At 41.1% G+C, this 25,072-nt stretch overlaps 1 protein-coding gene across 2 annotated transcripts in view; it reads left to right on the top strand.

Moving 5' to 3' along the window:
- The window catches only part of sbf2 (SET binding factor 2), an 86,001-nt gene extending 67,476 nt beyond the window's left edge, over nt 1-18,525 (top strand). Inside the window, exons 27-42 of one of the 2 annotated variants that reach the window (XM_017404337.3) lie at nt 142-338; nt 432-572; nt 2,557-2,640; nt 4,492-4,566; nt 6,831-7,006; nt 8,418-8,594; nt 8,971-9,072; nt 11,808-11,993; nt 12,953-13,079; nt 14,792-14,919; nt 15,177-15,401; nt 15,488-15,595; nt 15,712-15,902; nt 16,356-16,443; nt 16,526-16,657; nt 17,324-18,525. In XM_017404337.3, the coding sequence (XP_017259826.1) occupies nt 142-338; nt 432-572; nt 2,557-2,640; nt 4,492-4,566; nt 6,831-7,006; nt 8,418-8,594; nt 8,971-9,072; nt 11,808-11,993; nt 12,953-13,079; nt 14,792-14,919; nt 15,177-15,401; nt 15,488-15,595; nt 15,712-15,902; nt 16,356-16,443; nt 16,526-16,657; nt 17,324-17,422 (2,236 nt within the window). In that variant the 3' untranslated portion in view covers nt 17,423-18,525. The remainder of the gene's footprint in view (nt 1-141; nt 339-431; nt 573-2,556; nt 2,641-4,491; nt 4,567-6,830; nt 7,007-8,417; nt 8,595-8,970; nt 9,073-11,807; nt 11,994-12,952; nt 13,080-14,791; nt 14,920-15,176; nt 15,402-15,487; nt 15,596-15,711; nt 15,903-16,355; nt 16,444-16,525; nt 16,658-17,323) is intronic. The other variant, XM_017404330.3, reaches the window with a different exon arrangement.
- Nucleotides 18,526-25,072: the final 6,547 nt, after the last annotated feature.

The raw sequence follows: 25,072 nt of genomic DNA, 5'->3' as shown, positions 1-25,072 counted from the left end.
TTCTTACTGTAAAGGATGAGTGTGCACTTCTGTGAACTCTGTAAATCAAATACTCAGTAGAGAGTTTCTTCATTCTTCCTGTTCCTGTTCAGTTCTTTTTTTTTTATGGTTGTGTAATTTTTATTCACTGTCTCCTGTCAGCTACCCAGGACTGCTGGTGGTTCCCCAGGGTGTGCAAGACAGCAGTTTACACAAAGTAGCCCGCTGCTACAGGCACAACCGTCTGCCTGTTGTGTGTTGGAAGCATCCCCGGACCAAAGCTGTGCTGCTGCGCTCAGGAGGCTTCCACGGCAAGAGTGTGGTGGGGCTGTTCAAGTCTCAGAACCCTTCCTCAACAGGTGCAATTGACAACATAAAGGGCACCAAAAAGCAGAAAGTCCCGCTTTTGTTCTGTTTTATTTAAGGTGATGGTTGTTATGTTTTGCTTTTAGCGCCAGCCTCATCCTCAGACTCATCCAGTAGTCTTGAACAGGAGAAGTACCTGCAGGCCATCCTGGACTCCATCCCTGTTTACTTCAAAATGAACGGGAACAACACGCTGTCCAACCGCTCCCTCATCGGCCTCTCGCCAGGTACACCATAATAATACTACCATCTGATTTTGGTAAAAAATCCTGTTCATGTACAGGTAATAACAAATACAGCCCTAATTTGTATAGAATTGCTTACTTTTGTTGATTAATATTTCCATTTTCTTGTAATTCAAATAAAACATTAATGGTGGTGGTGGGGGGGGTTCACAATGGGAGCCAGCCTGGACCGTAGCCGAAGTGTGTAAATGGAAGACGGCCAGTAATGTTATCAGTTAACACTGATAGCTGTTAGTCAAAGCGAGGGGCATGAGAAAGGGCTGCCTTAACCAAACAGAGCTAAACTCTTTGTTCTCCTGGCGGGAACCTCGCAGACTTGCTCACACACCTTTCCTATAAGACGAGCTGAGCCAAATCAGGACCTTTTAAACGGTTTCCATGTCGTCTGAAAGTCGCCATATTTACTGATAATTTGTGCATCTGGCTTGTTTTTGGAGGTAAGCCAGGTTTCAAACACTGCTAGGCATTAGGATAAAGTGATACACCAGCAGCGGCAATAATTCTTATTAAAATACATAAAATATTTGTATCTTGTGCATTTTTTTAGTTATAACTTTACGTTCTCCTCTAATTAATATTTCCCCCAAAGAAGAAACTCAAAGAACTGTTTAGTTTTTCTGATTGTATTAACCTTTTTATAATCAAAAAAGTGAGAGACAACAACATTTGTCTGTTTGTGTTTGTTTGTAGCGTTACTAAAATATCTCATGGACCAGAGGACAGATTTTAATGAAGCTCTTAAAAAGTAAACGCTGGATGAACATCTCCAACTGAGTAGTGTTTGGAGTCACCACCTTTCAAGATGGCCGCCACAGCTAAGCCACCTTAGCAAACACAAAAACTGCAAAAGCTCAGGCAATTCTACAGATACTGACCTAAAATTTGGCGTGGTCGTAGCTGAGAGTCATCCACCACACGTGTACTCTGAGCAGGATGTTTGCAATAATTTTAACTTCAAGGTTTGACTGAAACGAGTCCAGCTCCGACATTTCTCAACAGAAAACATTCTCAGTCTACAACCTTCGCATTAAAGGCAGTGGGTGGTGTTCGTTTCTCCAAGGAATCCGAAGCCTTTAATTCTTTAAAGGTTTTGATCGATAATCCAACATTATTGTGAATCTTCTTAGTAAGAATATTTGTTTGCTTCCTTGGTGGACTCCTCATATCTGTTCATGTCAGATGGTTAAACTGATAAACAAATTATTCAAAGTATTCCGGCAGCTGCAGGTTTAACTATTAAACCCACTGAAAGAAATCTCTGTGAAAATTTGGGCATTACATTGTGAATTACCCGGAGCTGCCTTTGCCCCTACCTGACCTGAATTTGCTTTTGGGGGGAGGGGGGGCGGGGGGGCTCGGCCATGTCGTGGGAAAAACATTGTTTGTTTTCAAAAGGACAAGAGGCTACTCAGAGTTCATATCTTCCGATAAAGAAAAGAAAAGTGCTCAGTTGCACTCTTCAGAGTTATTTCGGTTTTCTGCTCTGGCTCCTTTTTTTTTCTACCGCTGTCAGGTAATTGTTTTCTTTCTTTTTGTGTTTGCACTGGTCAGCGGTTACTTTTCACCTATTTTGTCTTTGTGTGTGTGTGCGTGTGTTTAAGAGCAACTGTGTTGGAGAAGTGCTCTATCTTAAGATGTGAAAGGAAACTTGTACAATAAAAGGTTATGTCAGAATCAAAAGATGGCCGAGGGTCTCTGCTCCGTCCATTCATCTGTTGTGACTTCACCCGCCCCGTCTGTATCCTGAATATCCTGAGCTAAAACACACACACACAATTTCGGCACACTGCAGTTCTCATTTAATCCTCAGTTTTTAGGTCAAAAACCAAAAACTGTGACTATAAACAAAGACAAATGGATAAATAGATGCACTGAGAGCATAATTACAATCCCATCTTGATGCTAACACTCCATAAATCTAATGAGATGCTGGTTTTAACACTCTGTGCCAATGTTTTGCCTTCAGGCAGTGAAAGGAAGACATCCAGGATATCAAAGATGGCTCCTGTCCATTTAGACATCACATTCTCGAGCAGCTTTACCCGAGGAGGTGAGTGTTTTTCACAGTTTCCTACGATACCAAACATGTCGTGTGAGTTCCTGGTGATGGCTGAAACATAAACCACAGGAGCTGTCACACCAAGACTGTTAATTATCACCTGATTCTTTGAACGGAGCAGGGCTAGGTGTTAGTTATATACTTGCAAAGTGTCTTTTCAGCGCACAAAAACTGTGCTGAAAAGACAGCAGGATAACTCAGGATAACTTAACCACAGTTTGTGTCAACACTAAATGCCTCAGGCTGTTATTTACAGTGTTTGTATTTGAAGATTTATCTCTTTATTTTTATAATGATCATAAAAATAAAAGCGATAAGTGAATTTTTTTTCCTAGAAGGAACTCGGATCCTCTTGTTTTTGTTGTGCCCTGCTGTTTTCCTGTCACATTAACACGGCTGAAATATTATTCTCCGGATGAAAACTTAATGTTCCGTTAAGATGATACATCACTGTGACTCTTTATTTTGGAATGTGAACTCTTGGAAAAGAAGTCCAAGAACTTTGTTCTGTGTTTTGCTTCGAAGTTTCTCATATCTGGGCTGTTAGTCACTGCTGCGGATGGAGGTCGGAGGATAAAGCCTTGCTCAGACTGACTCAGCATATTTTTAGTAAACTTAAAAAAGGATGACACATCAGCTACTTTTTATTATTCTTTTTGGAAATGTGCATTGCAGCCTGTTATGTCTATAATTCCAAGAGTGTTTTTGTTTCTATGAGGCTGGATGTTTTATTTTTCTGACACATTTACAAAGAAATTTTAGGAGATAATTAATGTCAGAATTGAAGAGCACATCACCCAAAACCTTTAATGCCAGAGTTTTAAACTAATATGTTGAAAAATGACCCAGTTCTAGCTGCTTTGGTCACGCCTTGAAAATAACAAAATAAATATCTCACACTCAGATGAGTTAGATGACTTTTGGTTCATAAGATATTTTGCTAACAAACAAAATTGACTCAAGTAGTTAATGTCAAAGTTTTAAACTAAGATTTTATGTGATCTGTTGGTGCTCTGTGTGTGTGTTATGGATGACTCTCAGGTACCCCCGCACCAAATTTTAGCTGAATGCCTGTAAAATTGCCTGATTTTCGACATTGTAGTGGTTGCTAAGTTTGATTAGCTGCGGTAGCCATCTTGAATTGGGTTAACTTTGAAAGTTAATCAGTTGTAGCCTTGCCTCTATTGATTACTCTCTGAAATTTTAATTAAATCTACCCATAAGATAATTTGCTATTAGACAGACACATACACATATATTGTGTTTTATTGTGTGGACAAATTATTGTTAATTAATTTCCCAATTTTAAGAAACTTAATTTGATGTTTTAATTTTGCAGAAAATTGATGGGTGTTATATTTTTCATGCTGTTTCAGGATTGTGTTTATGTTTTGTTTGCTGAGGTCAGAAGTTTCCTGAAAAACATTTGCCTAATTTTGATTTTCTTTACTGCAGTCCTGTCGGCAGAAATGTCATGCCTGTATTCAAATAGCAGAGCATCTGTAAAGCCAAACTGTCCCTTTAAGATAACATTACCCTTTACTAAAGCCTGAGGAATTATTCACATATTTCCTGTGACTCAGCTGAGGAGAAAAGAGAGACCAGCCGCTCAGTCGGAGCTCAGAGGGAAACATGTTCACCTGCAATCATAACCATGGACAATAAATTCATGCATGCTACTGTACAACAATCATTTAACATATCATACTGCTGCTATCACATCATGTGGGCCAGTCTACAGTTTGATTTGCATGACTGTTTCTGACGTTTTTAGTTATGACCATTATTTTTCTGATTTTAATTTTCCCCTCATCCTCTCTTCTGTACCAAACAACCAACCAGTGCTTGAATACAAAGATAAACTGTTCACTCACTCAAACCCAAAACCTGCCAGTAAGGAGAGAGTCCACAATCAAGGTATAGTGAAACTGTCCTCCAGTCTTCCTAAAGCACTTTCTAACACATCCATAAAGTCTCAGCATTTCCGCTTCTTCTAACCCACACAAATGCCCACTAAAAAGGTCGAGTAGTGTAGAGCACCGTCCTTCAAACCTCTTACAGAGACTTTGTGGAACGTTGTACTAATCATGGCTGACTTTGTGGCTGCTCCTCTGGGAGCTGTGGTTTTTCACAGACCAGAGTGGCTGCTCTGATGTGGTCTTTCCTATTGTTGTTGCGTTGGCTCAGCAGGGCTGTGGTCAGCTAAGAGCTGCATCCAGAATGGAGCGGAAAGGAAGGCATTTGTCATGACACACACACACACATAACGAGTCAGACCAAATAAAACCCCTGCCGTACTGCAGTGTAGTCAAAGTGAGCCATTATTGTAGAATTAAATACTACCCCAGTTCTAAAAAAGTTGGGAGGTTGTGTAAAATGTAAATAGAAACAGAATGCAATGGTTTGCAAATCTCATGAACTCATATTTTATTCACAGTGGAAGACAGTAAACATCAAATGTTGAAACAAAAAAATTGTACCTTTTTTTTGTTTTTGGAAAAACTGAGGTAATCCTGAACTGGATGGCTGCAACATCTTAAAAAGGTTGGAACAGAAGCAACAAACGGCTGTAAAAGTAAGTGGTATGAATAAAAAACAGCGGGAGGAGCTTTTTACAACTAATTTAATTAATTGGCAACAGGTCAGTAGGAGCACTGATTATAAAGTGTATTTTAGAGAGGCTGAATCTGTCAGAAGTAAAAATGGGCAGAGGTTCACCAGTCTGAAAAACTCCGTCTAAAAATAGGGAAACGCTTCCAGAATAATTTTCCCTAAACTTAAAATTGGGAAGACGTTGAATGTCCCATCATCTACAGTTCGGAACTCAAAGAACAAAACTGAGAGTCAGTATTGGTTACCCATGGTGTTCGGGCCCTCAGGTGGTGGCGCTCTATTCAGAACAGGTCTGGTTCTGTTCTGGACATCACTACATGGGCTCAGGAACACTTCCACAGATCATGTTCACTGTGCCATCCACAAATGCTGCTCTATCAGGCAAAGAAGAAGCCAGATGTGAACACCGTCCAGAAACAGTGCTTCATTAACATGGACTGAGGCAAAGAGGAGAACTGTTCTGTGGTCAGATGAATCCAAATTTGAAATTTGCTTTGGAAACCATGGATGACATGTAATCCGTATTAAAGTAAAGAACCATTCAGCCTGTTAGCTCAGTTCAAAAGCTTGCCTCTCTGATGCTATGGGGGTACATTAGTGTCTCTGGCATGGGCAGATTACACGTCTGAAAAGGCCTCATCAGTGCAGAAAAAATATGAATGTTTTAGAACTTTATATGATCCCATTCAGCAAAGAAAAGTCAGGACTGTTGAGAAACTAGAATCCTACATTAGGCAGGAATGGGGCAATATTTCCCTTCAAACCTCCACAGCTGCTTTCCTCTGATCTTAGATGTTTACAGACTGGTGTTAAAAGAAGAGGGGACGCTTCACTTCTCAACTTTATTGAGACTGTTGCTGCCATAAAATTCTAAATACCTCTCAGTTTAATCATTGTATGTTTATTATCTTCCATTGTAAATAAAATATGGTTTATGAGATTTTCATTCTGTTTATCTTTACATATTAAATGTCTCAACTGTTTTAGAATTGGGGTTGTCTTTTGATATGTTGTTGTTTATCTCAGTCATATCAGCTGTCGTGGTAATCTTGTCACCAGGTGAGACTTTCCATGAATGGTGTTACAAACAGCTTTTAAAACTGGATTTTGATGCTCAAATGTTTGGATGCACTGCAGGGAATTTTAGCCAAACTGATTGGTTTGTGAAGCTGACATTTGTTGCAGTTTGATGTCCAAAAGACCTGAAGATGATTACTAGGAAAAATCGCCTTCTTTCTGACAGTGATTCACACTTTTTGGAAGCTGCCGCATGCTGGCTTAAAGAATGTGGTTCTAAACTCGTCGACTTGCTAAAACATCCCGCAACTTCTGCTTCTAATACCACCACGCACTGGATTCACACAGGCTCTGTTGAAGGACAGACGACGTGAAGGTGTTTACGTGAACCCTAACAACCCTGCTGTGCATGTGAACGTAGTCTGCATGTCGTGTGTAGTTCGTTGTTCCGTCTTTGTTTTTTTGACATCTTGTAGACGTATGTGGCATTCAGACACGCCAGCTCCTGCACGTGTGCGCCTCACTTTTTGTTTGTGAATGTGTGTTTGCAGGCATGTGGGCCAGCCTGCGCTCGAGCAGCCGACTCAGTCAGCACCAACCGCCTGACGTTGGCGCCAGATTAGCAGGGAAGGATCTGGCGCCCCCTGCAGGAAGCTCCAGTCTGCAGGCGCAGCTCCTCAAACATCAGGCCTCCCTTTACGTGTTTGGGGAAAAGTCACATCTAAGGGTGAGAAGAATACTTCAGTCCAGCCGGTTTTCCTCCCATTCTTTATTTTTTAAATCCTACAATATTTTGGAGCTCTATAAATACATATTTGTATATTTTTAGTTCTGGAGGTCAACATGCTGTTAACATGGTAGTAATTATATGCTGATATGTGACAAAAGCACCTCTTACTATAATGTAGTACAGTGGTTCTCAAAAGTGCTTTAAAAGTACTTTCTACTGCACATTTTCACTATAATTCCCTACAGAAGATAACAACAATAGGGATAAATGGGGAAAAGTAGTATAATATCAGTTTAATCTAATTGTGTTGTCATTGCACCCTTATTTTTTAGCAATGTTTGTGTAGTTCAACCCAGGATAATTAAGGTCAAAGTCTTTAATTTGTTATTTTGGAGCTCAGAAGCTAAAAGCTTATACAACCATACATTTATTTACACCATCCGTTGTAGATATTTGATTTAATCTGCATGTTTCTGGCTATTTTAGTGTAAAACTGATCATTTTAAATTTTGTAAGTTTTGGCAAAACCTAAATATATAAAAAAAAAACTAAGAAATACATCCATCCACAAAATTGTTTGGAAACTAGTTTTGTTTAACCAGCAGGAACATTTTTTTTAATTTATTACTTATTATTTATGGCATACATATTAGTTATACTAAAATCCCTCAGTTTTGAAGTGGATATTTATTAGTGAACCACACTGATCTGTCTGTTTTGTTGTAAGTAAAATTGGACTTTTTATTTGCATGATTGAGGTCAGTTTCTCAAACTCTAACAGCAGCAAAGATTCATCTGCAACTATTCTTCTTTTTTATTTGTTTCAAAGCTCTTCTTACATCAACAGGAAGCTAAGGACTAAGTAAGTTAAAGGTCCTACAAGTCGGTGTGAAAGTGCAGCACAGAAAATGTTTTTTTATTTTACTTTCTAAAACACTTTAGTCATCAACTGTTTAAAGGAATCCTGGACCAAATACAGGAACACAGAAGCTGAAGCCAGAACAGTTCCAGTACGAGTTTTAAGTCCTGCCTGCTCTATGTAAACCAACCAAACACTGTCCTTATTAAAAGATAAAAATACACTTCAGATAATGTTTTTCTGCTGTTGATTCATGTAGTTCTTACCTCACAGCTGTGTGTTCAAATATTTATTTTCCTGGTAGATGAAATAACTTCTTTTATATTTAAAAGAGAGCTCATATAACACCATGGCTGCGTGTGGGGGAGTAAAAACATGACAGCTCCCTTAAACTGGGTCCTGCTGACAGCAAGAGAAGTCTCGTATTATAAAACATGTCGATAAAATGTTATCAATACCTTTTGACAGTGAAAAGTGTTGATGAGTGGAAATAAAATGTCTAGTAGTTGTGTTTAGCTGTGGATGGTGATGTGATGTCAATCGCTGCAGGGCCTCCGACTGGACTCCTCTCTGAACTGTGAGCTGGTCCCGGTGGATTTCGCCGACACGCGGCAGGTCAAAGCCGCCTTTAAAAAGCTGCTGAGGGCCTGCGCCCCCAGTGCCCCCTCCTCCGACTCAGAGGACTCCTTCCTGAAAGCCTTGGAGGACTCTGAGTGGTACCTGCAGGTGACTAAACACTTAATTTCTGTTTATATTTCTAGCAGGACGCTTATAGGAAGTCTGACTAAAATCATGTGGGAATGACCCAGCAGTCCAGTCTTCTGCTCATCCTGTATATCAGATTAATATCATGGATAAATTATGTGAATAAATCCACTCTGAAGCCGTTTTCCCGAGGGAAGCATATTCTGAACAGTTCTCTGATTGCCCCCCTGCAGCTCCACAACTAGCACGCACAGCTGAAAAAAAATGCTATTTGTGGGAAACGACTTTTACAAGTAGACCAAAAATGGTCAAATATTCAGGGACGGGCTTAAGTATATGTGTCAGCTGGTGTCTGTGTGTCCATTTGTTCACATGCACACATGTTGCCTTTCAACAGCTTCACAAGATCCTGCAGCTGGTGCTGTTCCTGGTGGAGCTTCTGGACAGCGGCTCGTCTGTGCTGCTCAGCCTGGAGGACGGCTGGGACGTCACCACGCAAGTGAGGAGAATCCATTAATGCCTTAGTGAAAAGCACGAGTGAGACATACAGATGTGAAGGAAACATAAAGCCTTCTGAAACAACTGAAACATGTTGGAAGAAATAATTAAAGGCCTGGCGTTCCTCAGGAAACCATATCGCCCGCTGCCTTTCATGCCAGTATTTCAAACTGAGACAGGACGGAGTTAAATGGGGTTGTCTCCTAAAGTTAATCAGCTGTACATAAAATGATTACTTTCATTCAAATCTGTCCAATGGTTCGAGACATATTGACTCTCAGCTCCAACCGCTGCAGATTTTAGATCAGTATCTGTAACACTGACTCAGTAGGAGCCATTTTTGTGTTTCGTAGAGTTAGTTGGCTATGGCGGCCATCTTGAATGGGGTTGTCTCCTAAAGTTAATCAGCTCTAGATCTGGTGATTACTTTCTGAGAGTTTCATTAAAATCCATCCACTGGTTCCTGAGATGTTTTGGTGAATAAGACGAACGAATCACTCGGCCTTCAGCAGCAGGAGATAAAGACAACTAGCAGAGGTTAAAAGGTGGGATAATATAGGTAATCTGTCTGCTGATACAGATTTTCATTAAGACACCCTTTGCTATGTGTCTGAAACATGTGACCTTTAATTTTTAACCAATAAATTAGATTTCTATCATCTGATAACTGCTGCATGTCTGTTTGTGTTTTAGTTTTAATGCAAACCTGACAGATGTTGGCCTGTGCTGAGGAGTCCTTCGTGATGCTTTTTTTTTTCTTTCAACGCTTTTTATTGCGATTGAAGGCAGAAACGAGGATCTTCACGCTGCACGTTTGCGCCGGCCATGTGCGACTCATAAATCTGCCGTCCTCGTTCTTCCTGCTCATCTTCTGAGCGGTTGTTTCTCTGTCGAGCTGATATGTTGATATCATAAAATATCTGAAGCCTTGCATCACGGAATTACTGTACGCTTCTTCCAGATTTCGAAAGCTCGTGGTTCTGATTCAGTCGGGATATAAACAGAAAGTATATTTTGGTCCCGATCGGTTGTCGGAAACTTGGCTCTTCGTTGCATGTTTTGTTTTCTGAGCTTATGTTCTCCACGTTGACCTGTTACAGAACATGTTTGTGTGTTTACTGGCTTTGTAAAGCCCCCCGGGCTGCTGTTTAAAAGCACGGTTTGTGAATCCCGTCATGCGGGGCACATGTTCAGCCCTCAGCATCCTCGTCCGTGGGCCACCGGCTCCAGACCAGCCCGCTCAGGAAAATGGGATCCATATGCTCTGTTCACGGGCTGAAGACACCCAGCAGACAGGAAGCAGGGCCGTCTTTGCTTTCTTTCTGCGTGCTGTTTTCTGTTTCATCCTCTGCCCCTCTCGTGCACTCCTTCTTCCCTCACGCTTGTTTATTATCCTCACACGTCAGGCTGCTGCAGGGAGGGGAGCTTACTTTATCACCCAGGCTTGGGGGGGAAAGGAGGGGGGAGTTTTTGACCACTTGGGGCTGGATGTTTTTCCTCCTCATTCTGCACTTGTCAGGGCTCATTAGTTATGTTGAAGTCGACACAGGCAGGAAAGCAGGTTAACTGTGTGGCAGGTATAGACAAGCAGGTCTCAGCTGGTGTTTTGTAGATTAAACTCAAATATGCCTGAAGATGTGACTGTTATATACAGTCAGCCTGTCAGGAGTGGATAATTAGTTCAGTATGAGTATCACCTGCCATCAAACGTGAAAGGCAATAATGTTTTTGTCCGTTTGTTTGTCTGTACCGTTAGCAAAATATTTCACGAACCTTTGGACAGATTTTAATGAAACTCTCAGAAAGTAATCATTGGATGTTCATCTACACCTGATTACTGTTTGGAGTCAACCCGGTTCAAGATGGCTGCCACAGCCAACTGACCTTAGTAAGCATGAAAATGGCTATAACTCAGCCAGTTTTACAGATATTGAGCTAAAATTCGATGACGTAGCTGAGAGTCGTTCACGACAAAAAGTCAAAGTTCGATCACATCTCACAAGATCTCACAACATCACGAGATCTCACATCCTTTACAAGGTTGGATCAAAACAGCTGTGACTCCATCCTTTATACCTGTGCATGATGAACGTGCACCATTGTAGGAAAACAGTTGTCACTTTGCTTCACAAGAGCGATGATCAAGCATCCTATTTGCCAGTTATTTAAACTTTTCAGCTCTTTCTTTTCAGCAGCAAACATGTTCCTTACCAGGTAGTGTAAAAAAACTAAGCACATGTTGAGTATATTTTAAAGTTCTTTAGAAAGTGTTACTGCTAATTTGTTATTTAGAAAAGATCAATCAATCAAGTCTACTTTGTCCTTTTAAGTCTCTGTGCATTTCTTTGTGACATTTTATAGTATTACATAAAATGCATTCTTTTTTATTGGCTTTGAAACTGACCTCGGCATCAAAAGCCCAAAACTGATGTCAGAGTTCCGGTTACTTCATGTCCAGTGTGGATTGTCTTTTTGAAGCTTTTATTTTATTAGGTCGCCACATCTGGAAATGTGATGACCACATAACTTTAGGGGTCACTCAGCAAGAGATGTGCACATTCCAGTTCTTTTATAATAAAATATTTTGGCTAGTTTATCATTTAAAATATGCTTTTTTCTGTTCTCTGAGGTGCAGCTGTGCATTAAGGGCTAAGAGCTGGTTATCTACTGATCGCACAGCTTCAGTTAACTGACTTTGTGCACACATAAATGGCTGTCCCCCTTCTCTCCCTTCAGGTGTCGTCTCTGGTGCAGCTGCTCAGCGATCCCTTCTATCGCACTCTCGAAGGCTTTCAGGTGCTCCTGGAGAAAGAGTGGCTCTCCTTCGGCCACAAGTTCAGCCAGCGGAGCAACCTGAGTCCCAGCAGCCAGGGCAGCGGCTTTACGCCCATCTTCCTGCAGTTTCTGGACTGTGTGCACCAGGTGAGCACCAACACAGGTGATCTGAATGCTCCGCTTCATCTCACTTTCCCCTCCGTGACTTTAACCTCATTCATAACATCTGGATGAGCTCATGGCATTCCTCAAAAGTGAAAGGACAAGCGAGTGAAGAAATGGAGAAATTCAGCTGTCATTAATTATGTGCTGGTTTAGTTAAACCCGTTTCAGAGCAGGAAATCTAATCCTAACAGAAGATTGCACCTAGAAGTGTGCAGGGAGGCTGCTGCTGCACAGATGGTTTGTGAACCCAGTGATCAGTGTCTGCTCGCGTGTTTCAACATTCAGTATTCCCTTTTCAGTGCATGTGGAAAACGGCAGATCTGGGGAGGTTTACGGGGCTTTGGGGGGGACGGCAGTCAACTTAAGAATGAACAGAGGACTGTGTCCACCCTGGAAAGCTAAATTAGGAGAATGCTGTGGGGTTTTTTTGGTGTCTCCCGGGGTCTCACAGTCCCACTCCCATACACTGACATCAACGAATAGTTTCTGCATTCGTCTTTTGAAACTGCATGCTTGGCAGATAGAGAATCTGGCGCGGATTCTGGGGTGTAGAAAATTATAAACGAGGGGGGAAAGAGGAGATTCGGACAAGAGCTGAAAATAGAAGTGCCTCATCTCCCAAACAGCTGTTGTTTTCGCCAGCAGACCCAGGTGGCCCGGGATATTTAGCGCTCTTGTTGGCCACCTCACACGGCTGGACGGGAACAATGGAGCTGCAGTCACTCTGGCTCGGTCTGGATTGTGTCTAGCTGCGATGATGTTACTGACCTCTGGCCTCACGGGGACAGGAGACATTCTTTCCTGTTTCTAATTCTTTACACTGGAGAAATGTGAAGCCACGACACAAAGATGCGCAAACCCAGCTGTCACACACACACACACACACTGGCTTTGCCTCACGGACTCTAACTGTCTTAATCCATCTTTTAATGTCCTTGCAGATTCTGGAGCAACATCCTCTGGAGTTTGAGTTTAATCAGTATTATCTAAAGTTCCTGGCCTATCACCACATCTCCAACCGCTTCAAGAACTTCCTGTTGGACTCCGACTATGAGCGCTTGGAACACGGTCAGTGTCCTTTACAGTTTAAACCGTGGGGGATGTTTTATCTTCTTCAGCCTGGCAAATGTCTCCATTTTGTCTTCAAATATTCCCTTCTTTTGCAGTTACTTAGCAGATAGATTTACTGACCTGAAACAGTTGAAATGACCTTATGTGGCCTTGTTATACCACAAAAATGTCCTCTCCTGGATTACAGAGGACATCTTTTCTCTCTTTTTGCATTTTGTTACTTTTGTTTAACAACACTCACTTAAAGAGAGAGAATTTATATGGTTCCTTTCTAGTGCTGCAGACAAATCCAAGCTGTTAATCTAAGCAGTGCTTTTCTCTTAACACCAATCAGCACATTAGCTCAGTGTTTTGCCAACTTGTTTTGACACTTCAACATGTGGGCCGAGATATCCAGATTTTAACTACCTACTGTCCGAGGAGGAAGAATAGGTGTACTCTCCATCACTGCTCCATTAAAGGGCATATAACATGATTTGTGCAGTTTTTTACTTTGAAATTGTGTATCTGAGCACGTTGCTGAAGAGTTATGACGTCACGACGTGGACTCGGAACGCTGCATCGGCCAGCAAAGAAGAAAGTAGTGATAGCAAAGTCTCCAGTCTGAATGCGAGCTCGTATAATGAAGAGTAAAATGACAATAAATCTGCTCTCACTCACATAATTTAAAGTTGTTGTGGTCAGAAAAGTCTGAACCTCTGACAGAAAAGCATCTCATTAAGACCAAGTTTGAATCCCAGTCGCTTTTAAAGTTCAATTTTATTCAAATCCTGATTTTTTTTAAACAACATTATCTGACAGATCCTGCGTTCTGGTGCTTCTCTCTAAAGTGCATCTGGAGGGTACAAGTCCTCACGTGCCGTCATGACTTCATATCTGGTAGCAGATTCTGTCTCTTAACGGCTCTCAGTGAGTCAGAAAAATGTGTTTTACATTTTACCTTTCTGCTTTGCAAACAGCAGAAAAGGTCAGTTGTGATTATTTCTGTTATTAATATTAAGTCTAAGAAGTTGTTTGGCACCAAAACACGTTACATGCTCTTTAAACATTTTTCATATTTCGGCTTTCATTACAGAATGATTCAGCTCGGTCACAATCCCAGCCTGCCTGCAAAGTCTTCTCCCAGCCGAGCTCTCCAGAAAAACACATGAAGCTCGTTTTAATCATTTATCTCTTCATAATCGACCGAATAGATGCTTGAAGCCTCTCAAGCTTGGAGCTTTGAAATTAGATGGCCAAAGCAAGCAAACATACAAGACAGTAAATCAACGTACAAAATACATTTTGCAGCTCCTGCACAAAAAGTTGTGCTGCAGTATTTAAAGCACATTCTTCAAACTAGAGAGCTCTAATTTAAGAAAGAAAATGTTGCATATGAGAAGCCTTTATCTGACACATTAGGCTTGGGCACAGCTGACCCAAGAAAAAACGTGAACACGGCTGTGTGTGTGTGTGTGTGTGTGTGTGTTAGCAAGAACCCAGTTGGTTCATAAAGGTGCAGACGATGCAAAAGTGTTAAATACTTAAAGAAGTGTTGAAGTTGTGAGGTTTAAAATGTTTTTATTCTACATACTGTACAATAAGCTCTGACAATCTCTCCTTGAATCCCACATTATTACACTTAATCATATTTTTAATAATTTTTGTCACCAATATGAGCTTCGCAGCAGTGCTTGTCAGCTTCCCCCTCTTCGTGTTTTTCGTCCCAGGCTTGCTGTTTGACGATAAAGGTGATAAGCAGGCCCGGAGAGGCATCTGTATCTGGGAGTGCATCAACAGGATGCACCGGAGGAGCCCCATCTTCTTCAACTACCTGTACAGCCCCTCTGAGAGCGAGGTGAGTGTTTCTGCAGCCTGTCAGTCTTTCAGTGAAAGCTCCTGTTGCTGTTAGAGCTGACCCGTCGAGCTCCCACGTTAGGAAATCTGCTGAAACCTCTCTGTGTGTGTGTCGTATTCTGAGCTGCTGCGTTCTGTGTCGCAGGGTTGGTTCTTTATGCTTGTTAGGGCTACTCTCTAACGCGGAACAGGCAAACATCCAGACATATTTTTTTAGATATTTTAAATGAGATGTTGGCGCTGCTTTCTGTTGTGCAGGTGGTCCTGAAGCCTTGTGTCGGCATCCCCAGCTTGAGTAAATGGGACTTCTTCACGGACGAGACGCTGTCCACCGGGCCGTGTTACGACTGGAGGATGATGGCTGTGAGGTCAGAGAGCACAGAGGAGCCGGGCGCCATCGCCAACAGTAAGAGGCGGATTGTTTGGCCGTGTTACAGCAGCGTGAGCCACGCCCAGCCGGACGCCATCACCAAACTCCTCACTGTAAGAGCCTGGGACCAAAAACCTGAGGATGTCCACGCAACTCTTGTCACTTCTGTCATTTTTTTTTTCTTTTCTTTTGGCTCCAGGATATCGAGAGGCTGGAGGCCGAACTGAACCAGGCCCCTGAAAAATGGCAGACAACTCTGGAAAGAGTCCGACTCAGCATACAGGAAGATCTCAAACAAGAAGGAAATGTGCGTGTTAGACGGGAGAAAAATGTCTCAAATCATTAGGAAAATACCAGAAGTAGTGATCTACTTTCACTCTGGTTTAATTGTCTGATTTCTGATGTTTTCTTGGGCTCTCGCAGCTCTGTAAGCAGTCCCTGTCCATCTCGGGCCTCATTCCCACGTCCAGCCTGCAGGCCTTCCAGCACCACTCCATGCTGCACCTGCCAGACGGCGCTCTGGGCGAAGACCACGGCACAGCCACATCCAACGGGATTAACCGCCGCGCTGCGACTCTTTACAACCAGTTCACCCCCAAGAGTGAGGAGAACAGGTGGGTCGTGAACCTCCTGAGCTCCGGAACAAATAAAGAAAACACGCTGGACTCACTTGTAAACTACTGCCGAGGGTCCGGTCCAGATATGGAAGTTGACTCAGCGCATCAGAATGCTGCGTGTCACGTTGAGAATGAGAATACTATGTGCTCTGCCAGAATCTGGGCGTGTAATTTTACAATTACAGCGAGGTTAAAGTACAGACTCTTGGCTCCAACATCTGGATCTTTTCCTCTGGGTTGAAAAAAAGCTCATTAAAAACTACTTTGTATCAATTACTTGTAACCTTTTTTTGCACGTGTTCATCATTTTTCACATTCAAAATAATGTTCTGACAGACCAGTTCCAACAGATGAAATAAGTGGATCAGAAAGCTAACATTAAAGTTGTTGTTTTTTTTACGTTATTTACTCGATCCACAGCTTGTTTGTCTCGTTTCTGTTGTTTTCCAGGTCCTACGAGGGGATTCTTTACAAACGAGGAGCTCTGCTGAAAGGTTGGAAACCTCGCTGGTTTGTGTTGGACATTACGAAACACCAGGTGAACAAAACGCTCCTCCCTCAGGTTTGCTAAGCTCTCGCTTGTAAAGACGGGCTGCTTGTTAACGGCGATGTCCTCACAGCTGAGGTACTACGACACCGGAGAGGACACAAACTGCCGAGGCCACATCGACCTGGCCGACGTGGAGAGCGTGGTGATCGCAGCGCCCACCATCGGAGCCCCCAAACACATCAGTGAGAAGGCTTTCTTTGACGTGAGTACCAACATTTGCAGCCACTGCTGCAGTGAAGCATCTTTTTATTAGCATTTGCAAAGATAAGTTACAGCCCCTTTAAGGGACCTGAACTCATAAAACTGAGTCCATTTAATTAATAAACAAAGATCCTGCAGTCAGTTAAAGGCCTATCATTTCTTGCCCACTTTAATGCCAGACTTTTAAACTGAGATCATCTTATGCTGAGAAGAAGCAGTTGGAGCCATTTGGCAAACTTTGCGAATGACATTATTCCCAATCTCTTGCAATATTGCAAGAACTGGTTTCTGGATGGCGTTTGCATCTTGGCTTCTTCTGTGCATGACAGAGCTTTTGTGGATGACACAGCGAACTGTGTTTACAGACAGTGATTTGTAAAAAGCATTTTACAAAACCCAGACAAACAGGGTTGAAGCCAACACTTAGTTTTAAGCTAAAATACTGCTTGGAGTATATGTTTGGGATGTCTCTCGGCTACTAACTGCACCAAGTTTTACCTCAATATCTGTAAAACTGGCTGTTACAGTCATACTTGTTTACTAAGAATGCCTAGCTCTGGCAGCCATCTTGAATTGGCAGCTTCTAATATTAGGGTGCAAAGGGTTTTTGTATGCTTTCTTTCTCTTCCAATGACTGCAAGCCTCTTCAATCCGATTCCCATTTCAGCTGAAAACGAACAAGAGAGTCTACAACTTCTGTGCGTCCGACGCTCCCAGCGCTCAGACGTGGATGGATAAGATCCAGAACTGCATCTCGGACGCCTGAACACCGAGGTCCAGCCAGCACATCAGAGGTGGAGTCGGGTGGCTGAGAGCCGAAAGGCGACGACAGCTCGGCTCAGCTTTTCATTTCGGGGATCACAGTGAAAAAAGTGCCTGCTTAGAGGAGGACGAACTCCTCCTGCTACTCAGCGGCCGCTCATGCTGTCGTCACCTCTGTCTGACGTGGAAGAAGCGAAGATAAGCTGACGTTTTAGGGGACCGTGCTACTAAGAAAATGTTATCCTAATAAAACTGTTGTTATATCAAAGCTATATCACTGGCCGTCAAAACTGTGGGCTCAATTTTAGAATAAAAAAAGTAGATTTTCTATTGAATATTTTACTACAGAGAAAAAGTTATTGCTGCTTACGGAAACATACAAACCGCCAAAAACTTTGATTTTAATGCACAACATTGAAAAGCAATTTGTTTGCACTTAGCACTAAAGTATGCACTCCTTATCAAATCCAGATCTTCTAACAGCCAGGCTTGATGCGTTTACTTTACGTGATGTTTTCTTCGTGACAGATTAAAGAAGAATTTGCACAGCAGGTTCAAACTGTTTTCTATTTAAATATATTTTTTTTCTGTTATTTTGTTGAATGTTTATTGACTTCTTTGTAACACGTGTCTCATGCAATGTAAATTATTATTTTTTATGAAAAGTAATTGTGTAAGTTTGGTGGTTTCTGTAAATACTTTCGTGACATTTTAATTTTATAGACTTTGTGTGTGCCCGCTTTTCTAACTTTACTTTTTCTTCTCGTGTCTTTATTGGTGCAAAAACCTGAGTGGCCTGTTTCCTGTTTGTGGTTCTGAATGAAGTTGTTGTTATTGTTGTCCAGACAGGCTCTGCATCTCTTTTAAAAGCTCTGTAAAGAATATATCTTGTTGAAAGGTTGGTTTCCAGCTCCTCGTCTCATCTGTTTTCTCTCTGTGCAGCTTTAATCGTTACAAAAACAAAAAGAAGCACATGAAACAATTCAAAGATGTCAGAGGCTTTTTCTGTTTCTTTTCTTACTGTATCTTTGTACCATGTTTTGTGATGACACTATGTTTTTTTGTTTTTTTTTTTGGAAATAAATCAGACATACTTGAAAGAGCTCGTTCCTCGTGTTGGGAGTGTTTCTCTCATTTGTTGCTGACTGGAGAAAACGACAAAAAGTACCGGATCTGATGTGATCTATTAGAGCTCAGAGTATGTGTTGGGAATGACTCTCAGCTACTACCACACCAAGTTTTAGCTCAATGTCTGTACATTAGACATTAGAGTTTAAACAATTAGAATAAAATGTCTGCAAAAGTAGAAATCCTAAAGTCCTCACCAGAAACTTGAATCTTTTTTTTTTTCTTGACACCTACAACAAGTTTAGCACACCTGAAACAAGTAATAAGTGGCTTTCTGGGATACCATTTTTACTTTTAATGAATATCAGAACTTCAGCTGTTTTAGCCAGAGGTTTAGTAGGAGAGAACAGGTGAAAGATGGTGTCATAAAGCAGGAGAATCTGAGCTGAATGACGTGGTTTGAACAATAAATCATAAAGAGCTCTTTTACTTGACCCTTATATATATATGTGTATATATGTGTGTGTATGTGTGTAATCTTTAAGGAGAAAGAGATAAATCACATAAAGCCAGGTGAAAACACTGATTCATTACTTCTATTACGTTTTCTGCTGATGAATTTGTGAGCCCTGAGGGGAGATTTTGACGCTTGGTGTGAAACAAACGGCGAAAAAGTCTAAACCTGTTGCTCTTTCAGTCATTTACTGGTTCTGAAACGTGCCTGTTCCAGAGGACGTGGACAGTTTTTAAAATCAATCAAAAATTTTAATAAATTTAGTTAATGAAACATTCATTTACCAGACACAAGTACAAAGATAAAAGAAATTTTTATTCTCACAAACTTAAATAGAACTGAATCGAGCCTTTTATGTTGGCAATGCACAAAAAAGTTGATTAAGATGTACATTTTCCTTCTTTTAAATCCATTTTGTCATTATTTGGAAACTGGATGACATTTCAGTGGAAGCAGAAATGAGAATAAATGGGTTGGGAAGGTAATGTTGAATCCATGTTTATGTGTTCATAATGATGGTTTAATACGAATGTGAATAAATTTGTTGGCACCATGATAATTTAAAAAAAAAAATGATGTGATTGGAGCCAAAAACATCCAGTTTTGTCTCATCAGTTGCAGAAATCTTTGGGGCTTGTTAACATGCATGTTTTTGGTGTTTTTCTGTCAGTCGTGGAGCCTCCTGGGTCTTCTTCTGTGGAGCTCGTTAAGATTTAAAATGTGACGGATGGTCCGATCAGAAAGTCAGATTAAATGGTTTTCTCGGCTCTTTTTCTATGATTCACACCATGAACCTGGGATCGCATTTCCTCCTACATCCACATTCTTGGAAGTTGGCTACAGTCCTATAAACATACTTTTATATAAAATTGGAGGCTGTGGTCAGAGGAACATGAAGCTGCTTGGAGATGGTCATGAAGCCTTTAACTTGAACATGGATATCTTTAATCTTCTTTCTGAGCTCCTCAGACAGATTTCTCTGCTCTGCTTTTGTGTTTTAATAAACACAAAAATACCAAACTGTCCAGTGGCTGTTTGTTCCCTTTAAATAGGCCGAATGGCTGATGAAAAGCTTGAATGCATGTGTGATACTAATTAACACTTAGTTTGAAACATGATGATAATGCAAGGAATAATTGTCTCTTTAAGTGTAACTACAAATCGGTCCATACTGTTTTAGCATATGGTTGTAAAAAAAAAAAGAACAAATCAGCTTTAAGGTAGAAATTTGCTTTCAACTGAATCAGGTTTCATGAGAAATTAAAAATTGTTTCAATGAGCTGTAAGGGTAACAACAAATGTATCTGCGTTTGTAAATCAAGCCCCTTTTTGGAGCTCATTGGGAGTTGTTTAAGCTTTAATCTTTTATTTGTTTTACCTTCAAGCTCTTCTTTCAGCTGCTGTTGTTTTGATTTCTTTTTATGAGACAAATCAACCTGAATTTAGTGGATTGTCAGCTGTCAACAGTTCACTCGTTGGCTCTTCCATTAACGTTTTTGTCTCTCCTGACAACCCTCAGCAGGGAGAGGAGGGAGATTCATCTGCGTGTAAACTTACCTGCAGAAACAAAGCATGGAACTCCATCTTCTCCGCCTTTAAGCTGAAAAAGCTCCCCGGATAGGACGCTACAGGACAGAAGTCCAGCTGCTCTGTTTTCAAACTTTTAGGAAATGCAAAAACACATTTGACTGGAAGTAGTTTGATTCAAACACTCGAGTAGGCCTCAAAGATGAGTGACCTAAAGGTTTCTCTGCTGAATCCTCTTTGGGTTTTAACATCAAGTCAACTCTTAACTTCCACGATGAATTCTGAGAAGACTAAGAGTCAGCAGTGGGCTTTGCATGCTGACATTTTTATTGAGCTGAAAGGTCCGTGGTGTTATTCAGCCGGTTTTATGATACAGCTAGTTCTTGCCATGTTTTCCTGGCTTCTCGTGAAAACCTTCAGATTTCATAAAGATTTTGTTTTTTTCTAAATGAAAGGTAATCAGATACCTCCACAAGTTTTCCTTCTTTGAGCCAGCAGTGATGATGATGATGATGATGGGGTCTCTGTTGCCAGGCCTGAACGTGGGACCGGGCAGGACTCTCAGCTCATCTCCTCAGGCGCAGAACAGGACTCCTTCGGTCCTTCGAAAAAGGCCTGACTCAGAGGGAGACGAGGTCAGAGGAAGATCTGACGTGGCGTTCGTCCCACAGTACAACCGTGCAGCTGCCTCTTTCTGGCAGCAGGTGCAAAGCTGCTAATTCTCTCCATATTTAGCATATTTGCTTTGGGTACGGAGATTAAACGCGCAAACAGAAAGATGCAGCGGATGTTCTACAGCGGGACTGAGTGGAATGGCATGATAGGAATCATTACTTTTCTCCCCTAGAGATGGAAATGGTAGTTTCCCAACAGAAATTTGATCCAATTAATAATTTTATAAAGCTGTATTCATCTGAGTGGATCAAACCGCACTTATGTAAACTACTAGATGAATAAATGTATGAGGAGATAAAAAAAAACTTTTAATGTTACATAACTATGACGTGAGTTAAGATACAATAGTGCTCCTGTGGTTGATTTTGTTCTCTGATGGCAAATTACTGATGAAAGCTCCCATCACCCCGAAGGTCAGAACTGTTTTACATGCATTTCAGTATAATAGTAATCTTGTGTTGCCTGGCGGCTTTTTCCCTCTAGGTTCAGTGGTTTGTCTTGGACGGCTGGAAGCTGCTCTCACATAAAGAGACAAATCAAAAGCAGCTCAGAAACTCCAGGCTGTACGTATCTGCTTGTGTTGGACCTGCTGTTCTTCCAGCACAGTCCCAGCTGTGGTACAATAAAAAAAAGTGTCTTTATGGAGAGAACTTGGGGGGAGCTGATTGGCTTTTCTACAGATACAAACACCCCAGAGACACCTATAGGTTTACTGTTTGAACGTGAAGTCAGCATCAACAGAAATGAGGGTGATGTCAGCTGCCAGCATGCACCGACACGTGAATCAACCCAACTCCAGATGAGATTATCCGAGCGCCGTTTGCTCACCCATGAAGGGAGAAGCTCGATTAAAACTTGTGAATCGTCACTGTGAGGGTGTCCTCACAACAGTTGGAGTAACGTCTTTGGGCGTAAGTGACCCACAGTTTTCTTTTACAGCTAAAACTGAGTCCTGAAACACTGAAAACTCACAGTGGAGACTGGTCTAATCCAGAAAAAACAGGCATCTGCAGGAGATTTTTTTTTTTTTTTTTTACAATGTTCCAGTTAGGATGAGGATGTTTTTTCGGACAGGAACCAGATGAATTGGTCATGGGCATCCGGGTGCATTTCGGACACATGGGGCAAGGGGGGGGGGGGAGACAGAGATAGACGTTTGGAATGCGGAGGGCTTGTGCAACTTAGCTACGGAGATGAGACACTCTCAATTCTGAGAACAGTTATTTGGAGTGAAAAGGGGGCCATATTTTTTTCAAATTCTGAGACATAAATAACTCTTAAAAGAAGAAAATGTGAACAGCAAATCTGTTTATCAAACTGCAGGACAGAATTCCTAAAAAACTCTGCAATAAAAACAGTTTTTCTTCCAGTTGAGCTGTAAATCAAGCAGACAAAGAGGTCCATAAAATCTTTTCATCACAGTAAAATCCACAGTTAGCTCAGACATTTGTCTCTATATCTGATCCTATCAGTAACCTGCTGGTGCAGATATGTGCATGGTGTCAGACCAGGAGTATGAATGCAGGTTCTTATCTCATCTCCTTCTCTGTCAACTTTGAACTTAACCTGAACTCTCTTCTCATTTTGCTTCCAGATCTTCTCTCGAAGAAGACGAAGACGAAGAAGAAGACCGGAGTGATGCAGGTTTCGCTCTGGAAAGTGGAGGCTCTCGTTGCGCAGGGCGGCAGACACGAGACGAAACAAGCGCTCACGGTTTTACCCGGTTTCACCCAGTTCCACTCAGTTACACCCAGTTACACCCAGTTACAGCGTTCCTGTAAGTGAAACATGAGCGAGCACGGCGAGGGTGAGGCGTACGTGAGCTAACAGAGGCCCATTGTTGTTGAATCGGATTTGTTTTGACATTAGAACCTCACTGCTGCATGTCGAGTGAATCCTGGAACATTGAGGTCAGATTTCACATTTTTGACCCTGCTGTACGGCTTTGTCTCTCTGATACGGAGTACATTTACCTCCAAACAACAAGCTGTCGTTCGCCAATCTTCAGCTTAATCGCTGAAGCTGTTGCAGTGATGTCTGCTTCAGCAGGTGAAAGGCAGCACCAGGATCAAAATACTGTAAAAAATTGGATCTAGTGCTTTTTAGAAAACTTAAACAAGACAGAACTAAAGAGTTGACAGAAAGGTCTCAGACCCTTCCACTCAAACAAGACAGAGGTTGCATTGTTTTTTGGACATTAGGATCTTAGGAGCAACATTAACAGATTTTTTGAAAGTTGGATGGCATTAATTTGGTCTCCAGTTTTAATATGAAGAATTTTGGTGTGATTTTAACTCCCACATTAAGAATGTGACCAGGGCTGCCTTCTCCTGCCTGTGTAATATCACTAAAATTAGAAACGTCTTGTTCCAAAGTGATGATGAAAACTGGCCCGTGCATTTATCACTTCTAGGCTGGGCTGTTGCAATTCTTTATCATCCGGGTGTCCAAATAAACTCTCTAAAAAGTCTTCAGCTGATCCAAAATGCTGCTGCCAGAGTTAGACGGAGAGGTCATATTTCTCCAGTTTTAGCTTCTCTTCATTGGCTTCGTCTCAAATTCAGGATAGAATTTACAATCTTCCTTCTAACATCCAAAGCTCTCAACAGCCAAGCTCCATCTTATATTAAAGATCTTATTGTTCCTAACAGAGCGCTTCGCTCTCAGACTGCTCATATTGCTCTGAGGTGGTGACATATAAATAAAATCAATTGAATTAAATTTCGTCAAACTTAATTTGAGGTTAATACAGTTTTTTCTTAAAAATCAGATGTTTAAATTATCTTTTTTTTTTTTTTTACTAAAATAGACTATTTTGACTCTCATTTGTGATCTTTGGAGAATCCTGCTTCCATATATGTTCCCTCAGAGGTTTGTTTTTATTTTAATGACTGAAACGCTGAAGAAAAAGAAACTTTGCAGAAGAATTTCAAAGTCCTTTTGGGGTTCTCATTGTTGTTTAAGATGCTTTGGCTACTAACAAAGGGAACTGTTTCAGCCTAAAAAAACAGCAGCGCAGCGTACTGCTTCTGCTTCGTTTCTTTTTGAATCCAATCCTTTTTGCACGCTGACCTCTGCTGGAGCAGCAGGAGACGCACGAGGTCTGACGACACAAATTACAAACTGAGCATTTACGGCAGATAAATCTTATTTAATCTGGGCAAGACGGACACGTTTCAGCTCTAATATATCATCAGCATTGATTCAAATCACAACTATGAAGCCAAATATAAAGAAGTTAATAAAATTAATAAGTATTAGCTGCTTCAGATGGAGGCAAACTGAGGCAAAAACAAAATCATGAAGATGGGTTTTACAGCACAAAGTTCTGACCATTTAAAGGCGCAGCTGGTATTAACATTATTACAAAAGAAAAACCAGAAATAATATTGTATCATGAAACCTTCATTTACTTTGGTTTGTTGCTTTGTGATCTACATCCTTTCTCATTTGAACATTATTAACTTGTTTCTGTCAAAAAACTTATATTTCTGGTCTGAACTGATCCTGATTCATTTAATTTCTCTTTGTTTTAATTTATTGAAGCAGCGACATCATAAACAATGCAACTGTTGCTTTGCAAAAAGGATTTTTAGCCAGCTGCTAACTTAAAATCCTCATCCTGAGTTTGGCTTTTAGAGAAACTAAAACTTTAAAATGCTGAAATGTTTCCATCTTGTCCACAATAAATAAGGAGATTATTGCTGGTTTTAGGTATGTTTAATAAAAATGACCTGAACATTTGTTTTCTGACAAAAATTAAATTTATTTCACATGGCGATGAATTTTATTTGGAAACTATTTTCATAAAAACTGACTAAACTCTGAAAGCCTTTAAAAAGTTAAAAACAAAACAAAAAAACAAGTTCC

Source organism: Kryptolebias marmoratus, linkage group LG15 (assembly GCF_001649575.2).
Source record: "Kryptolebias marmoratus isolate JLee-2015 linkage group LG15, ASM164957v2, whole genome shotgun sequence".
Taxonomy (NCBI): Eukaryota; Metazoa; Chordata; class Actinopteri; order Cyprinodontiformes; family Rivulidae; genus Kryptolebias; species Kryptolebias marmoratus.
This window is presented reverse-complemented; position numbering and strand designations above follow the sequence as displayed.